Source organism: Cyphomyrmex costatus, unplaced genomic scaffold (assembly GCF_001594065.2).
Source record: "Cyphomyrmex costatus isolate MS0001 unplaced genomic scaffold, Ccosl1.0 scaffold8, whole genome shotgun sequence".
NCBI classification, from domain to species: domain Eukaryota; kingdom Metazoa; phylum Arthropoda; class Insecta; order Hymenoptera; family Formicidae; genus Cyphomyrmex; species Cyphomyrmex costatus.
Window position 1 is genome coordinate 575,715 of NW_017280375.1, and position 14,083 is coordinate 589,797.

The following is a 14,083-nucleotide window of genomic DNA, read 5'->3' on the forward strand; positions in this document are numbered from 1 at the left end:
TATATATATATATATATATATATGAAAATATTTAAATTAATAATTTTTGTTTTAAACACAAATCAATAATACTAATTATTGATATATATTTGGAAGATAAAAATTAATTAATTAGAAACAGTTAGATAAATTAAGTAATTAGTGAAAGCGTGATTAATGGGAATGTTATATTTTATATTTAATAATGCAATTATAATTTATTCAAATATTTTAAAATACATTTGAGAAGGAAAGCGAAACATTTTTTTCTTGAAGAACGAGTTTACTCGGAACAGGTTCAGACGTCAGCGTCGTACATATAGATATTACGGAGGTGAAAGGCATGCTGAGATGCTTATTCGTTTATACTCATGACGTCGCGAATCCGTAACATTAATCGAATAGACATAATCAAGGAAAGGTGAACGATTGCGTAACTGAAATACTTATTGTTAGTATATACTTAGTGAAGGCAAAAGGAATAAGACTTACCTTCGGTCAGGGCACGAGAAACTGAACCTTCGGGCATGTCAAATTTCAAACTGTGGCTATTCATAAAAGATACAACTGAATCATATAGCATGTTGAAAATTTTTATCATTCTATTAGTGTTCTCGCGTGGTAGTTCATTCATGATCTCCTTTTCGTTAATTTCTAAATTCCTGCTAAGGCGCTCCACTATAACAATGTTTTTAAACATGAAAAATGTTTACCAATTGTTACCATAATTATTATTAATCTTTCAAAATATTACAAAGATATAATTTCATGAAGTGTAGGTAATTTTTTTTAAATTGCACAATATTCTTCTCAATACTTTTAATATTTTGTATTATATAATTTACAGTAATACATGATATTTGTTATATTTTATAGAACGTATAAATAACAGTTGTAAATCTAATATCATTTGAAGTTACAAGAACTTACTAGGAGTATCTCGTACGAAAGTCACGCCATCGATGATTTCGATGTTGCTCGATCGAGCCGCTCTGTTAAGAGCAGTGATAGTCTTCACGAACATGCAGCTGAAGAAGGCATTGTCGTACTCCAAACAATTCAGATTCTGAGATGGCTGTACGTCTGCAGGTCCTGCTGCAGTATACGCAGCAAGAAGTACTAGTGTCAGAAATTTGTTCATCTTCCTCGTCTAATCACTCGTCACGTTGTCGCGGAATGGAATACAGAGAGGCAGTAGTCGGAGACGGAGCAAACTATTCCCCGGAAAATTTTCGGAACAAAGTGTGACCTGGCCCTGCGGCGCTTGAATCTTTATAGGTGTGCACCATGTAGGACCCTCCTCGGTATCCCCACTCTGGATGAAACGACGTCGTGTATGACGACAAGAAACGATGAGACGAACGACTCATCATTGCAGGTAGATGCCGTCGGCCACCTCCCCAGAAAACTTTCTTCGATAATTTTTAAACAAACGAATGACTGCGTGAAGAGACGTCACCACTTGGGCGGACCTAGAAGTCGCTCTCCCTAACGTCACAGAGAGAAGTTTACGTTTACCACAGTAACCACTTAGAATTTGGGTTAGTAGGGAGATAACACTCATTCATACAGGGATTATTTCTATGTAAGGGAAGGATCTTTGAGAAATAGAATTTTCGTCGTCATTAAATCTAAAAAAAATTTAATATTTCTGATGACACACTATTTTGATTCATCGTTCTATATAGAAAAAAAAATATATAATAATTATTATATATAAAAGAACATACTTTATTCTTAAATTTAGTTTTAAAAGAGTAAATACATTGATACATTTTACTTCTTAAGATACAGCTTCCTTTCTTTTCGTCTGTAAAATTAATAACATTTTGACATATACCACTTTCTGTTTATTTTTCATTTACAACAAATTGTTTAGAAAATTTACGGTGATGACAAACGTGCATTTTGTACCTCGTCGCCATTCACGATAGCACATGCTTCGCAGTCGCGGATATACGCTTTTCTTATGAATAGCATGTGAGTGTGCATTTAGGTGACGCTAAATGTGGACAATTTCTAGTAGTAATTTTCATTTGAATTTGTGACTGAAACAAGCATATACATATTTTGTAGAATATATAATTTTAAATTATATTGTTTTAATTAAAATGAAAAATAAAACAATTATGAAATATAAATAAAATTTATTAAAATAATTCGTTATATCTATTTATGGTTATTAATGATTTTGTAAAGTGCTAGTTTAGCTTTAAATATTTTTTTGGAGCAATTCAAGCATGATAACTTTCTTCATAAAATGAACCGATGCATTCTCCTCTATAACCACGTGCACCAAGCTGCTTACCTTGACCCAGCCACGAGTTCATTGGCAATACATACGAACAGATTACATCTCTGATATAAGTTTAAGGATTTCTGATATAACTTAAATTAATAAATTTTTCACCTTTTTTTTTTAAAATACTTTTATGTCTACATTTGATTACTTTATTATTGTACAATATGTTGTTATTGAATATTGTAAAATATAATTATTGTAAATATATAATAGCATATACATAAGACGAAATATACACGTGGCTAATGCCTTATATTTAAACAAATCGGCATTGGATGTCCGGGAAATATCTGGTATCCGATATTATCCGGTACTTTTTTACTATACGGTCGGATAGCCAGATATCAATAATATCCGATAATATATTTGGCTGAAATTTTATATTGAAAGTTTGCGTTAATGCAGAATTTTATTTTTTTCAGCTAAACTTCTTATACAGTTCATTTTTTTTATTTCACTTTGGGAAGATAAAGAAAATTATTATCGCTATTTTCTTTTGTTTTTTTTGGAAGTCTTGTTTCAGATATCCAATTGGATATCCGAGGAAATATTCAATATCCAGTCGAATTATTGCTTTACTGGATATCCAAAAAGAATGTAAAATTACCAGACACCGGATATCCAGTATGTGGTAATTTTACGATCTATTGTATCCCTATTTATATATAAATAATACATCCATGTATATAATAAACTATTATTATAAGTTTGTTTTGTTTCTTTATTTTTATTACGATTATTTAACTCGGGTCTAGAAAAATTTCCATCATATTGTATAAAAATTTTATTTTTTAATAACATTAAAAGAGTCAAAGGTAAAAGAAGGAATTATGACATTTGTAAAATTATTACGCAAGATATAATACTATATTCTTTTTCTAGAAAATAGAATCTAAATAGTGAATTTATAAAAAATTATAATGAATTTATAAACATATTTATCTTTTTAATTGCAAATTCTTTTAACACACTTCGATATTATTTATTAATTTTATTAACCCTATATTTAAGAAATATACATATATACCGGATTATGCATGACAGAAATTGATATAATGTACTGAAATAACAATAAAGACATCATCAGTGTTGCTTTAGGCAACCACTTGGAAAGGTAACAGATAATTTATTCACAAGAGGTATTTCATTGTGCTCCATACTCTGTTTAAATATTTAACGTCAGATATGGGAGGAACTTTGTCATCTTCATTTAACGGTACCCAAAAGAAGAAACGAAGACAATTTCGAGATTAATTTTCTGGGTTATGATTACCATCGGTTACTTTCTTCTGCATACATTTCAAAAAAATTTGTATGACAATTTTTATCTATGACGAAATTGTTGAGATATTTAAAAAATATATTTTTTTAAACAATTAGTATAATAAACTAATAACTATAATTTATTTCTTTACATAATACATTGCTAATTGATATGATATATCTATCAATGATACACAAACAATTATGAATACCTAACATGCAATATTTGACATTGCCTATGCAAAACTTTTTAATTAATTTATTATACATTAAAAAATGATAATTACGATAAAGCATAGTCCTTAAAAGAAACATTTCTAACTATATACATAGGAATGCAAGAAATTTAGAGAATCGAAGAGCAATGACTCATATTCAGGTCAATTCCTGTCTTTTTTTTCCTCTTATTCTTCACGCACATGAATAATCTGATATGAAAACCCTTCTCCTCTAAGAGATTGTTTTTTCTCAATCATTTATTGTACATTTGATAATGTTAATAATTTTTTGATTGTTTAAAACTCTCACGTTTAATAGATGTTCTTTTTGTAACAATTAAATATTTTATAATATTTGCTTTTAATAGTTAATAGTAACAGTTTGTTGTCATTACATAGAATTATATAAGTATATTGTAATAATAACTCAAAAAAATTTTGTTGAAAATATATTTATTTACATAACTGTGTGTGTGAATTTAACTTCGACAGAGGAATGGAATACAAGAGAGAAATGGATATACTATCTACAAACTAGTTTCTTACGGAATCAAGAAACTTTCTCTCTTTCTTACATCACGCTAGTGAAATGTGTTAATATACATTGTGATTACTCATCTTTGAAAAGGATTTTGTTAGCGATGTTAAAGTAATGAAAGAGATGTATAGAATTGTTTTCGAGATGTACTAAATTAATTATAAATAGATTGTAAATATTTGCGTTTCCATCTGTAAATTTCACCAATGTATAAACAACTTTCACCAATGTATAAACAGTCAGTTATTCTATTTAACGTAATTAACGAGTAGTTAACGCATCTCTACTGTAAAAATTGATGTTAATACAAATAACTTTTACAATACTACATATACATTTGTTCGTACATTGATAATGCTTCTTTTGAATTTATTATATTTACAATGTTTGATCTTATAGTATAATCATATTATAACCAGACGCTGAAATGAATAAATAAATGAAAAATTGATAAAAAATTATTTGAAACTAATAATAAATACATCCTATTCTTATTATTATATATAACGTCAATTCTTTTCAGAATCGTGTGAAATTAAAGTAAAATTGATACTTTTCTACGACAAACATTACTGTAGGAATAAAAATAATCGAGGAACCAACAAAGAATTTTATTGTCCGTTAATAATAATTCTTTTCACTTCTTTCTACGTCGTTCTTTGTAAAATCGATAAGGTTCGAATTCTTGCACGTCGTCAACGAAACCGTACACATCTTGCCGCCTGTACTTGTTGATTGATTCGTAGCTGCTTTCCTTCTGGGCAACCTTTTTTAATCCAACTATGGCTGCCAAGATCAAACTCATCAAACTTAGCACAACAGCTTTCCCACTTAAAACTGCCAATGCCTTTAATGTGATGGGTAATAGAATAGATTTTATCAATAAAAATCCAATAAGCAAAGGCAGAACATACTTATTCAGTTTCTTGAATTTCTTATCTTTACGCCCTGCAATTAATAAAAAAAGAGTTACTTAATAAATACAAATGGATGTAATAAGAAATATATGTATAATCGTGTTATATGATTTTAATTTACTAATCTTTTTTATATTTTATGTAAAACACGGTTAATAAAAAATAAATGTAACATATCATTTACATCCTCATTTGATATAGCCTATACTACATTGCCTGCAACGTTCTACTAAACACTACTACATACATTATGGCTTAAAAGTTTTATATTATTATATATTATAAAAGTATTTTGCTTCTTCGGAAACAGGATGTGCATTCCTTCATCGAAGTATATCTTCCTTATTAAGTACGATCGTCACGGAAGTTAATAAAGATGAACTAGAGTAGAAAGCACTTATGTTTTTGTATCGCAAGGTTCTGCAAACCCGTAAACCCAAAAGTATCATAATATAATGGACAATTGTGCAATTACACGCTTCTTTAGCAACGTTTGATTAATACGCGGTCTCATAATTCTATTTTACATCAAATTATTTAAATCTTTGATTGTTAAACTTGAAATACCACACTAGATTTGCTATCTCTTTGTTTCCCTATAATTTCCTATTCAGATATGTTACAATTTATTGATAAAAAACTTATGACTGTTATTGAGAAAAAATATTATGAAGTTGACGCTTGTATGCCACAATTGACATTTTCACTAAAGTTTAATACTAAATTGCATAAAAATATTATTATAAATAGCTATACATTTTGTAATAATTTGATTTTTTCTAGTATACTTTTTTCTCAATGTAACGATTACATATTACATCTGTATTAATACGCCTATCGTATGTATGTATATCAATTTAGTATATTTTTATATGCAGATATATAATATAAAAATTATTTAAAATATTTAAATTTTATTAAAACGGATAAAAATTTGTTGTTAAAATCTATGATATTATTAAAAGTTTGACAGTATTAATATAAGAAGAGTAATTGACATTGAAAATCTTTTTTTATTTGATTATATTTTATTGACTGTTCTCTATCTAATAAGAGAATAAAATAAAACAAAATTTGAACTTCTCTTTTTATCAAACATTAAATACGCAAGATTTGAAAATGAATAGATTTAGCCGCAAATAATTATTATTATCAATACCTTCTACATTATCACACGATTTTGAAATTGGAAAAAATGTATCAACAATGTTCAAAAAGCTTTCACCAATCCAGTCTAAAGAGTCTGTAGAGTTGTTGCGCATCATCTCTCGATTCAGTGTCTTCATTGATTGCGATCCCTGTGCTGCGACGAACACAGGTAGAAATAGTAGCATGTACAGCGGTAACATCTTTCCAGCATCTAGATTTCTTTTATTCTTTTTCGATATTTTTTTTATAAATCACTTTATGATCACACCTTTTATCTCAAAAACTTCACTTATCTTACAATTGCGACCGACTTCTTCGCCAATAATATGTTAACTGACATTCGTGCTATACCGGGCTATTAGTTTATATAGTGAGACCGCGAAAAGCTCAGAGGAGGAGACTGCTCATCTAACTTGGTACTGATGCGTGACGAAGGATCCAACGTCCACTCTCGTACCTCCCGAGCTAGTCTACCTCGATCATTGGACGTTGTTTGCGTCAACCACTCTTGAGAACGAAGAATCATCCACAGAATATTTCGGGGTAAGTAGATCGTTCTCTCCATCAAATGTCTTCACTGTTACTGTCCTTTGTCGTGAGAATATACAGTATCATTATCAATTGAGTTCATTTTACACTCGAGTAATTATACTCGAAGACGAGCTCCAACTGCCGCGACCTATGGCCTGTTTATACTGAGAAAAGTAAACTAGAAGTAATTCAAATTAAACCATTTCATTCTACAAGCGGATTTATAATTAAAGAGCATCAGTAGCGTTCCGATTATTGTATTAATAATAATTTGGAATCTAATTAAATTAGAATCAGCTGTAATTTTTTAATGATAAAATTTTGTACCAATTTGTACTATAAAGAAGTTGAAGTAATAAAATAAAGTTAATAATTAATTAATATTTTTTAAAAGATTTTGATAAATTATATTAGTAAATAATATCATTTTTTTTACCGTAAAGCGTATAAAATTGAGTATTAATCATTAATCACAGAAGAAAGTACATGTCTTTAGAAATCAACTTTTCAATTAATAGGTAAAAACTATAAAAAAATATCTATATTCATGCTCATCATTAAGTGAAGTATTTTCTATCAACATCAAAAAAAAATTATGTTACACGCTTGAGTACGATGGATAAACGTCGAAAAAGTAGTAAAGAGCAACATTTTTATATTGATTTAAATACGAACGTCATATCCACATTATCACAAAAATTTTAGTAATTTTTAATAAATTACAATAATATTTTTCTGAAAATTTTTAATCACATACGAAAAAAGCATTATTATAAATTGTTATTAAACACATTTTTTTAATATGGAGACGACCTTTTTATTCAGAAAGTTATTTTTCGAAACTTTCATGCGTATTTTAATTTATAACTTGGTTACCTTTTGTTATTTTGTACCGTTATATGTACTTACATAGGTTAATATTATTGGGTTAATTTACTTTTTATAAGTGAAGTTATACTATATCGTTAATGATAGACTCCTGTTTTGTGAGCGCCTGTTATTTGTCAAAGTTAAAACCATGGCTAGCAATAACAGTAATAATACATAGTTCCACGTGAGTAAGCTTACAAATTATATACATTATGAAACTAGTACAGTAATCATACAAGTGTACCCGAAATTTTTTTATTTATTTTGATGACAATTTAATTTCTGACAATCGACTAAATATTCTTTAAGCTTATAATAATCGCATAATTAATCATAACATTTACGCTTGTCCGATAATTATATATTTCCATATAAGATTAAGCACTGAAACAAAAAATAATAAAATTAAATTGGAGTAGTGTAAAATTATTTAAAAAATAAATTTTTAATCGAAAATTACCCAAATTTCTCTTTTCTTGGTTTTTCTATCATTATCTTTATAAATGTTAATGAAAAAGACATAACAACCACAGTTTTTTAAGAGAAAAATTGATAATTTTTAGCAATTTTTGACAAAAAATCCGTTTTTTATTTTTTTCTTTTTCAATCACTATAATTTTATTATTTTCTGATTCAACGACCAATTTTACATAAAAATGTTTTTTGAAATAATCGCAAAATGTTATCTTGCACCGCGGCTAAAATAATCCTCGAACTTCAAATAATGCATAAAACATTATCTTAATATCACGAAACCAAATGTACATCTATGATGAATTTTGTCTCTACTTTCACGAAAACTTTAATTTTTTCATATATGAAGAAAAATATTTATCACATGGCGTTATAGGAATTTATCATAGAACGTGATAGATATAAAAAATAAACAGTAATGAGACAATAATAATCTAATATGCATAACCAGGGACCATTTGAAATAACAGAACCAATATTTATCATTTCATAATTTCGTGATACTTTCCTCCTAACGATCATTATTATTTAGGACACAAGATTTAAAAAAAACAGCAATTTGTTCTTTATTTCCTCTTTTCAAAAACCTGAAGTTATATATTGTACTTAGAAGACACATGTGAATAAAACTACTACCAATATGTAGGTTGTCGGCTTCATACACGAGAGACTCGACTAATGCGCTATAACAATCTATCTTTAAATAACCAGTCTAATAATTTCAATAGCGACAAACATTATAATACACATGCAATAACTTTTATTAGTAACGCAAATTAGAAACAGCGTAACCAAAAAAGACAATTTTGCTACTAGTGCGCAATCAGTGCGTGCAAGTTTCTTTCGTTAGTAAATATACAGGTTTATTACTTGTGAAACTGCCTCGATGTAATATCCGAGAATGAAGAAAGTCAAGGAGAGAGTACATATGTGATAATGATTGTTAAGTATCACTTTATTTAATGTGGTGCATGTGACTCGTGATTTTCAGAGCAGATAAGAACCTGATAATTGCTAGAAACAGTCAGGCTATTAATCATTTAATAAAATGGAAACATTTCACGCTATATCTAATGCTTTGTCTCATCAATCTCGTGTGCGAGCATCCGATATATGTTTCGAATGTTTTGTTTCAATTATGCAAATTGTTATAATTTCACTACATTTTTCCGCAATTTAATGAATGTTAAACACATTAATAACTGCCTACTCTGTAGATGCTAATATAAATTCTATCATGTAAATTGTCAATCTCGCGTACACTTTAATCACATCACTTTCTTATGCGGTAAATGATGCAATAACACAATCTCCGTTTTATTTTAATAATTCAATAATGTATAGCTTTACAGAAAAACGTTTTTCTCTGTCACTTTAAATTCTATTGAAGAAGTGCAAAAGTAATTGAACCTAAATATTAAATCAGTTAAGCAACACCGTCGTCCTTATTATGTTAAAATATTGTAATATCCTTATCAAATTAATCTTAAGACAAAACAACTGCAAGAGCACAATGTGTAAAAATATTTTTGGACCCATATACCTACATACGTAAATGAGTACATTAAACGCAATGAGAAGAAGATATTATCACATTGTAAGGATCATTTAAAGCTGCCGGGTTATTAGCAACCCGCATGTTTGCTGGGCGTAACTAAAAAAAAATCCCATCAAGATCATCTACGATCGGTCAATCTTTTCACGTAGATTTCTACGCGAATACACGCAGATTTCTAATTTCTTATCCTGCGGACAGGATGCTCAATAAGATGCTCATTTACGTCGTGGTTAGAGCAATGTGCAATATTCTATTGTGCACTTAAGCGGAACCACGTGCTTCGAGTACTTCAGATAGCTCAGATAAATATGCAGCAGATTGTAAAATGTAGTGCAGTTTGTGATGCTCTGTTATGAGTGTGGGATCATGCTTTAACAAGAAAAGCAATCGATAATCTAAAAATGGTGTAATAAAACTGAAAAGTGACTCCTTTTCCGGATATCTCTATAGCGGATGTTATTTTAATCACAAATATATATAAAACTGAACTAAAAATAACAGTGATTTATTTTAAGTTATAAATAAGATGATTTGACACAATGAATATATCAAATAAATATGTGTTTTTCAATTAATTTGAAAATAAGCTTCTGAGAGACACTAAAGAAATGCTGTTTTTAAAATGAAATTTTGCAAATAATTACAATCAGATAAGATTATTGAACAACTTACTATATTAATTTGTAAATGTAAAATATCTTAGAGTTATTTAGTATAAGAGAATAAAAAATTATTGAGAGATGCAAAAGTACATATGAACATTTGATCGTAGAGATTTGAAAATTAGATCAAACGTTTATAAGCCGATTTCCTTGAGATAAGAACATAAGAGGTAAATCAAATCATGCTACGATCTTACACGACGATTCGAGACACGAAACGTTTCCAACGTGAAGACGATTCACAGAGTTCTCTTTGGCCCGGATATCTGCGTGGCGTAACTTTAAAAGAATCGTGTTCATCGCAAAACAACGTCGATACATCGTTTTCTGCAAGACCATTTCCGCCCCTATAGGGGCGTTATAACGCGCTTATTCGCACGACGGCCTCCACTCCCTTTCTCTTATACGCGATGAGAACACCCGCAGAAATCTTCTTCTTATCTAGTATGACCGTGTCTACTCATCGTATATACCGTTCTGCGATATAACGTGACACATATATCGGTACTGACAATTTGGATCATAGTGTTTACCGCAAGCGTATATATCGCTGGCTCACCGGTCGGAGCTCATTTTACACGGACTGCCGATTTTCCCGGCAACTGAAGCGTGCCCGGCGTGGTATCCACTGCGTCCGGTCAGTTTGTCGTCGAACACTGGATCAACAGCGAATCAGTTAGTTCGCGGTTGTTCGTTGCACCGTTCATTCCTTCTGTCTACATTGTCCATACTCAGTTGACTTCCTCTCTCTCTCTATATATATATATATATATATATATGTCGTTTCTATAAATCCAATTTTAAAATCCTGCATATTAAACAGAACGAACGTAACCAAAGGTGAGCACGAGCAACGAAAAAGGCATGTCGTGACGGTCGCAGCGTTCATCTTTCGTGACTCGTCGTTGATTCTAGAAAAAGACAGTGCACACACTTTGTCATCCATTCGGATGTTTTTGCTATTCGAGGAAACATTCGTCGGGTACTCCGTGACCTAGGAAAATCAATCAGTGCGCGATGACGTCTTGACAATGAAATAAAGTGAGATAGGCGAAAGAGTGAGATTGTAGACGAAACCGCGTGCAGATATCACCAGTGGGTTTCCAACGAGAGCAGCTCATTCTTCATGAATGCGAGAAAAGATGCTGTTAAGAGTTAATTTGGTCGCGGTTCTGCTGGCCTTAAATTGCGTCAGTCGTGCGAGTGAGTATTCGAAATCGACGCTAGAGAAATGGCAGAAAGAACAGAGAGCCGCAACTTCCGGTGAGAAGAAGATCCTCAGGTATACATATGATAATGTCACCTTCGAGAATCCTATTTCTTCGTTTAATGATCGCAAGATCGCCAGAGACAAAGTAGCCAAGATCCATCGTTCAATTGATGAAGACTTCTATAATGCACATTCTAAGATTGAAGTGAAGGAACGAGGTAAATCAAAAGCAGCCTTATAATGCTTAATGACAGAAATGCTTTTATCTTGTAATTCAAGCGCTATAAAACACTGACGTAAAAAGATAGCAGCAAATGTTATGTTTGAATTGTCTTTCTGATGAAGTATGATTAACAGTACCGTTATATAACGGTTTTTCTCTAATGTTATAATGATTTTCATTATTGAAATGGAATATATCGAACATTTACGTCGATACTCTAAAATTTTATAATTTTTACTCTAAAATGCTAACAAGTGAAATAATTAATATATCAATGAGTTAATTTCTCAATTGTAATAAATTTTTCAAATACTATGTATATGTATATCTAGAATTTTTTAGTCACATTAATGATTGGTATTGTACTCCACTTATATGTTGTACTCCACTTACTTGATTACGTGATCTTGTAACATACGTGAAATTATTTTCATATTTAGAATAGTATTTATAAAGTTACCATAACATTGTTAAATAAAATTTCAGAATTTCCGTTATTTCAAATTTAAATAATTGAAAATATGTTCAAGATTTTAATCGTATTGTTCGTGATAATTTTCAGATGAAGCACGACGTAAGAAACGAAAAGTTGGCCGTACTATGTTGGCGTTGCTGATGGCGTATAAACTCAAATTTGTCGCTCTGATACCAACGATACTTGGAGGTTTGATTCTTCTCAAAGGAACGACGCTACTTGCTGGATTCTTCTTTGCCTTGTTTGCTGCCGTTCTCGGACTGAAGGTCCACTGACAACGAAATCAGGATCTTTAGAAGGAGCGCACCAAGAATATACTAAGAAGTGAGAATGACATACGACTTTATTTTTCGTAATAATTTACAATCAGGTTAGACTTGTATAACTAATCGCCGTTATCTTTGAGAAAATATTGAACGCCTGTGTGCACAAAGTAACATTTAAGCCGAATTTATAATCGCTTCTCGGAGTCAAACGTATACATTTCGTATACACTTCGTAAAAAACGCGTTGCGTCGAGTGTAACACATTAACTTAAATTATTTTTTATCGTTTAGACACTACAAATCGGAAAAACGTTACGCGAAACAATCCGCATGTATTACGATCATTACGAAATAAATGTTACGTTTCTTAAAATGTAATATATTTATATAAATTAATCATTATAATAAATGTTGACAGATGATGGAATTAGTATTTCTTATTCGCTACATTTTAACACTCAAGTATTTTAATCGTTACGCTTACTCTACTGAACACAAGATTTTAGTAACGTAAATATTGATGGATACTCATGTAAGTACTTGTCGCAAACTACATATTCAAGAAACTCTTTCTCTCTCTCTAAGATTATTTTATAAATCTAAAATAAATAAGTACTTTCTGTCTACCTTGGTGTGTGAGGTACTAAATAAATAAATAAATATAAATATCGCAAGTGTACTGAGAAACGACTGCAAATTCGGCTAATCAAAGAATGAACTCTGTCATCTTTTCATTTATTTTGATTTATTATGATTTTATCTTTCATTTATGATTTATTATCTTTTCATTTATTTTGATTTTGATTTATCTCGAGATTGATCGCGTTTCGATAGTCGACAAAAACTTCAAACCGTTATAGAAATTTCCGAACGTGAAAATTACTCTCTCACTATCACATTTCGTTAGATTGTTTACTTTAATTGCAATTAACAGTTGAAATGTAAATACTTGTCGTTATACCACTTTTTTCTTTTACATTTTTTGACAGTTATTTACACTCCAGCTAAGCATTTTTACAGCTTATACATTCTTGCTTTACAGAAAATTGTCAAAATAGCTTCTTCGCGGTCACTTTTTCGCTCCAAATGTATATAGTAACAAAACAATATATTGTATCATCGCATTAAGTATTTACGTTATTTACAATTATAATTTAGAAGAAATTACGATGCGAATTATTATCATATCGATGATCATTCAAAAAGCGATCAGACATGTAAAAATTTACACCGAATAAGACAGCTCGCCCATTCGAATATATTTTCTACTTTAGTTTTTTTGCATTTTTTACATTTTTGTTTATATTTCTTTTTACTTCAACATTAATATCACTGATATATTCCATCTTTACACTCTACCATCTTTTCATCGTATCTTATGCAGTACGCATAAATACGACGTTTTATAAATGATAAAATTTGTTTGAAAACATAAATAAGCGAATCTA

At 30.1% G+C, this 14,083-nt stretch overlaps 3 protein-coding genes across 3 annotated transcripts in view; 1 reads left to right on the forward strand and 2 right to left on the reverse strand.

The window, feature by feature from the left end:
- Positions 1-1,120, reverse strand: part of Osi14 (DUF1676 domain-containing protein Osi14) — a 1,858-nt gene extending 738 nt beyond the window's left edge. Inside the window, exons 1-2 of the mRNA XM_018549146.1 lie at positions 910-1,120; positions 472-657 (exon numbers count right to left, since the gene is read on the reverse strand). Coding sequence (XP_018404648.1) covers positions 472-657; positions 910-1,120 — 397 coding nt within the window. The remainder of the gene's footprint in view (positions 1-471; positions 658-909) is intronic.
- A 3,817-nt stretch (positions 1,121-4,937) lies between these two features.
- Osi13 (Protein) lies at positions 4,938-6,572 on the reverse strand. The gene is made up of 2 exons (XM_018549147.1): positions 6,377-6,572; positions 4,938-5,248 (listed from the first exon to the last, which is right to left on the reverse strand). Exons 1-2 carry the CDS (start codon positions 6,564-6,566, stop codon positions 4,938-4,940), a joined length of 501 nt encoding a protein of 166 aa, XP_018404649.1. The 5' UTR covers positions 6,567-6,572.
- A 4,733-nt stretch (positions 6,573-11,305) lies between these two features.
- LOC108781338 (uncharacterized) lies at positions 11,306-12,970 on the forward strand. Its single transcript, XM_018549276.1, has 2 exons — positions 11,306-11,889; positions 12,457-12,970. The coding sequence occupies exons 1-2, from the start codon at positions 11,592-11,594 to the stop codon at positions 12,642-12,644; spliced, it is 486 nt and encodes a 161-aa protein (XP_018404778.1). The 5' UTR covers positions 11,306-11,591; the 3' UTR covers positions 12,645-12,970.
- Positions 12,971-14,083: the final 1,113 nt, after the last annotated feature.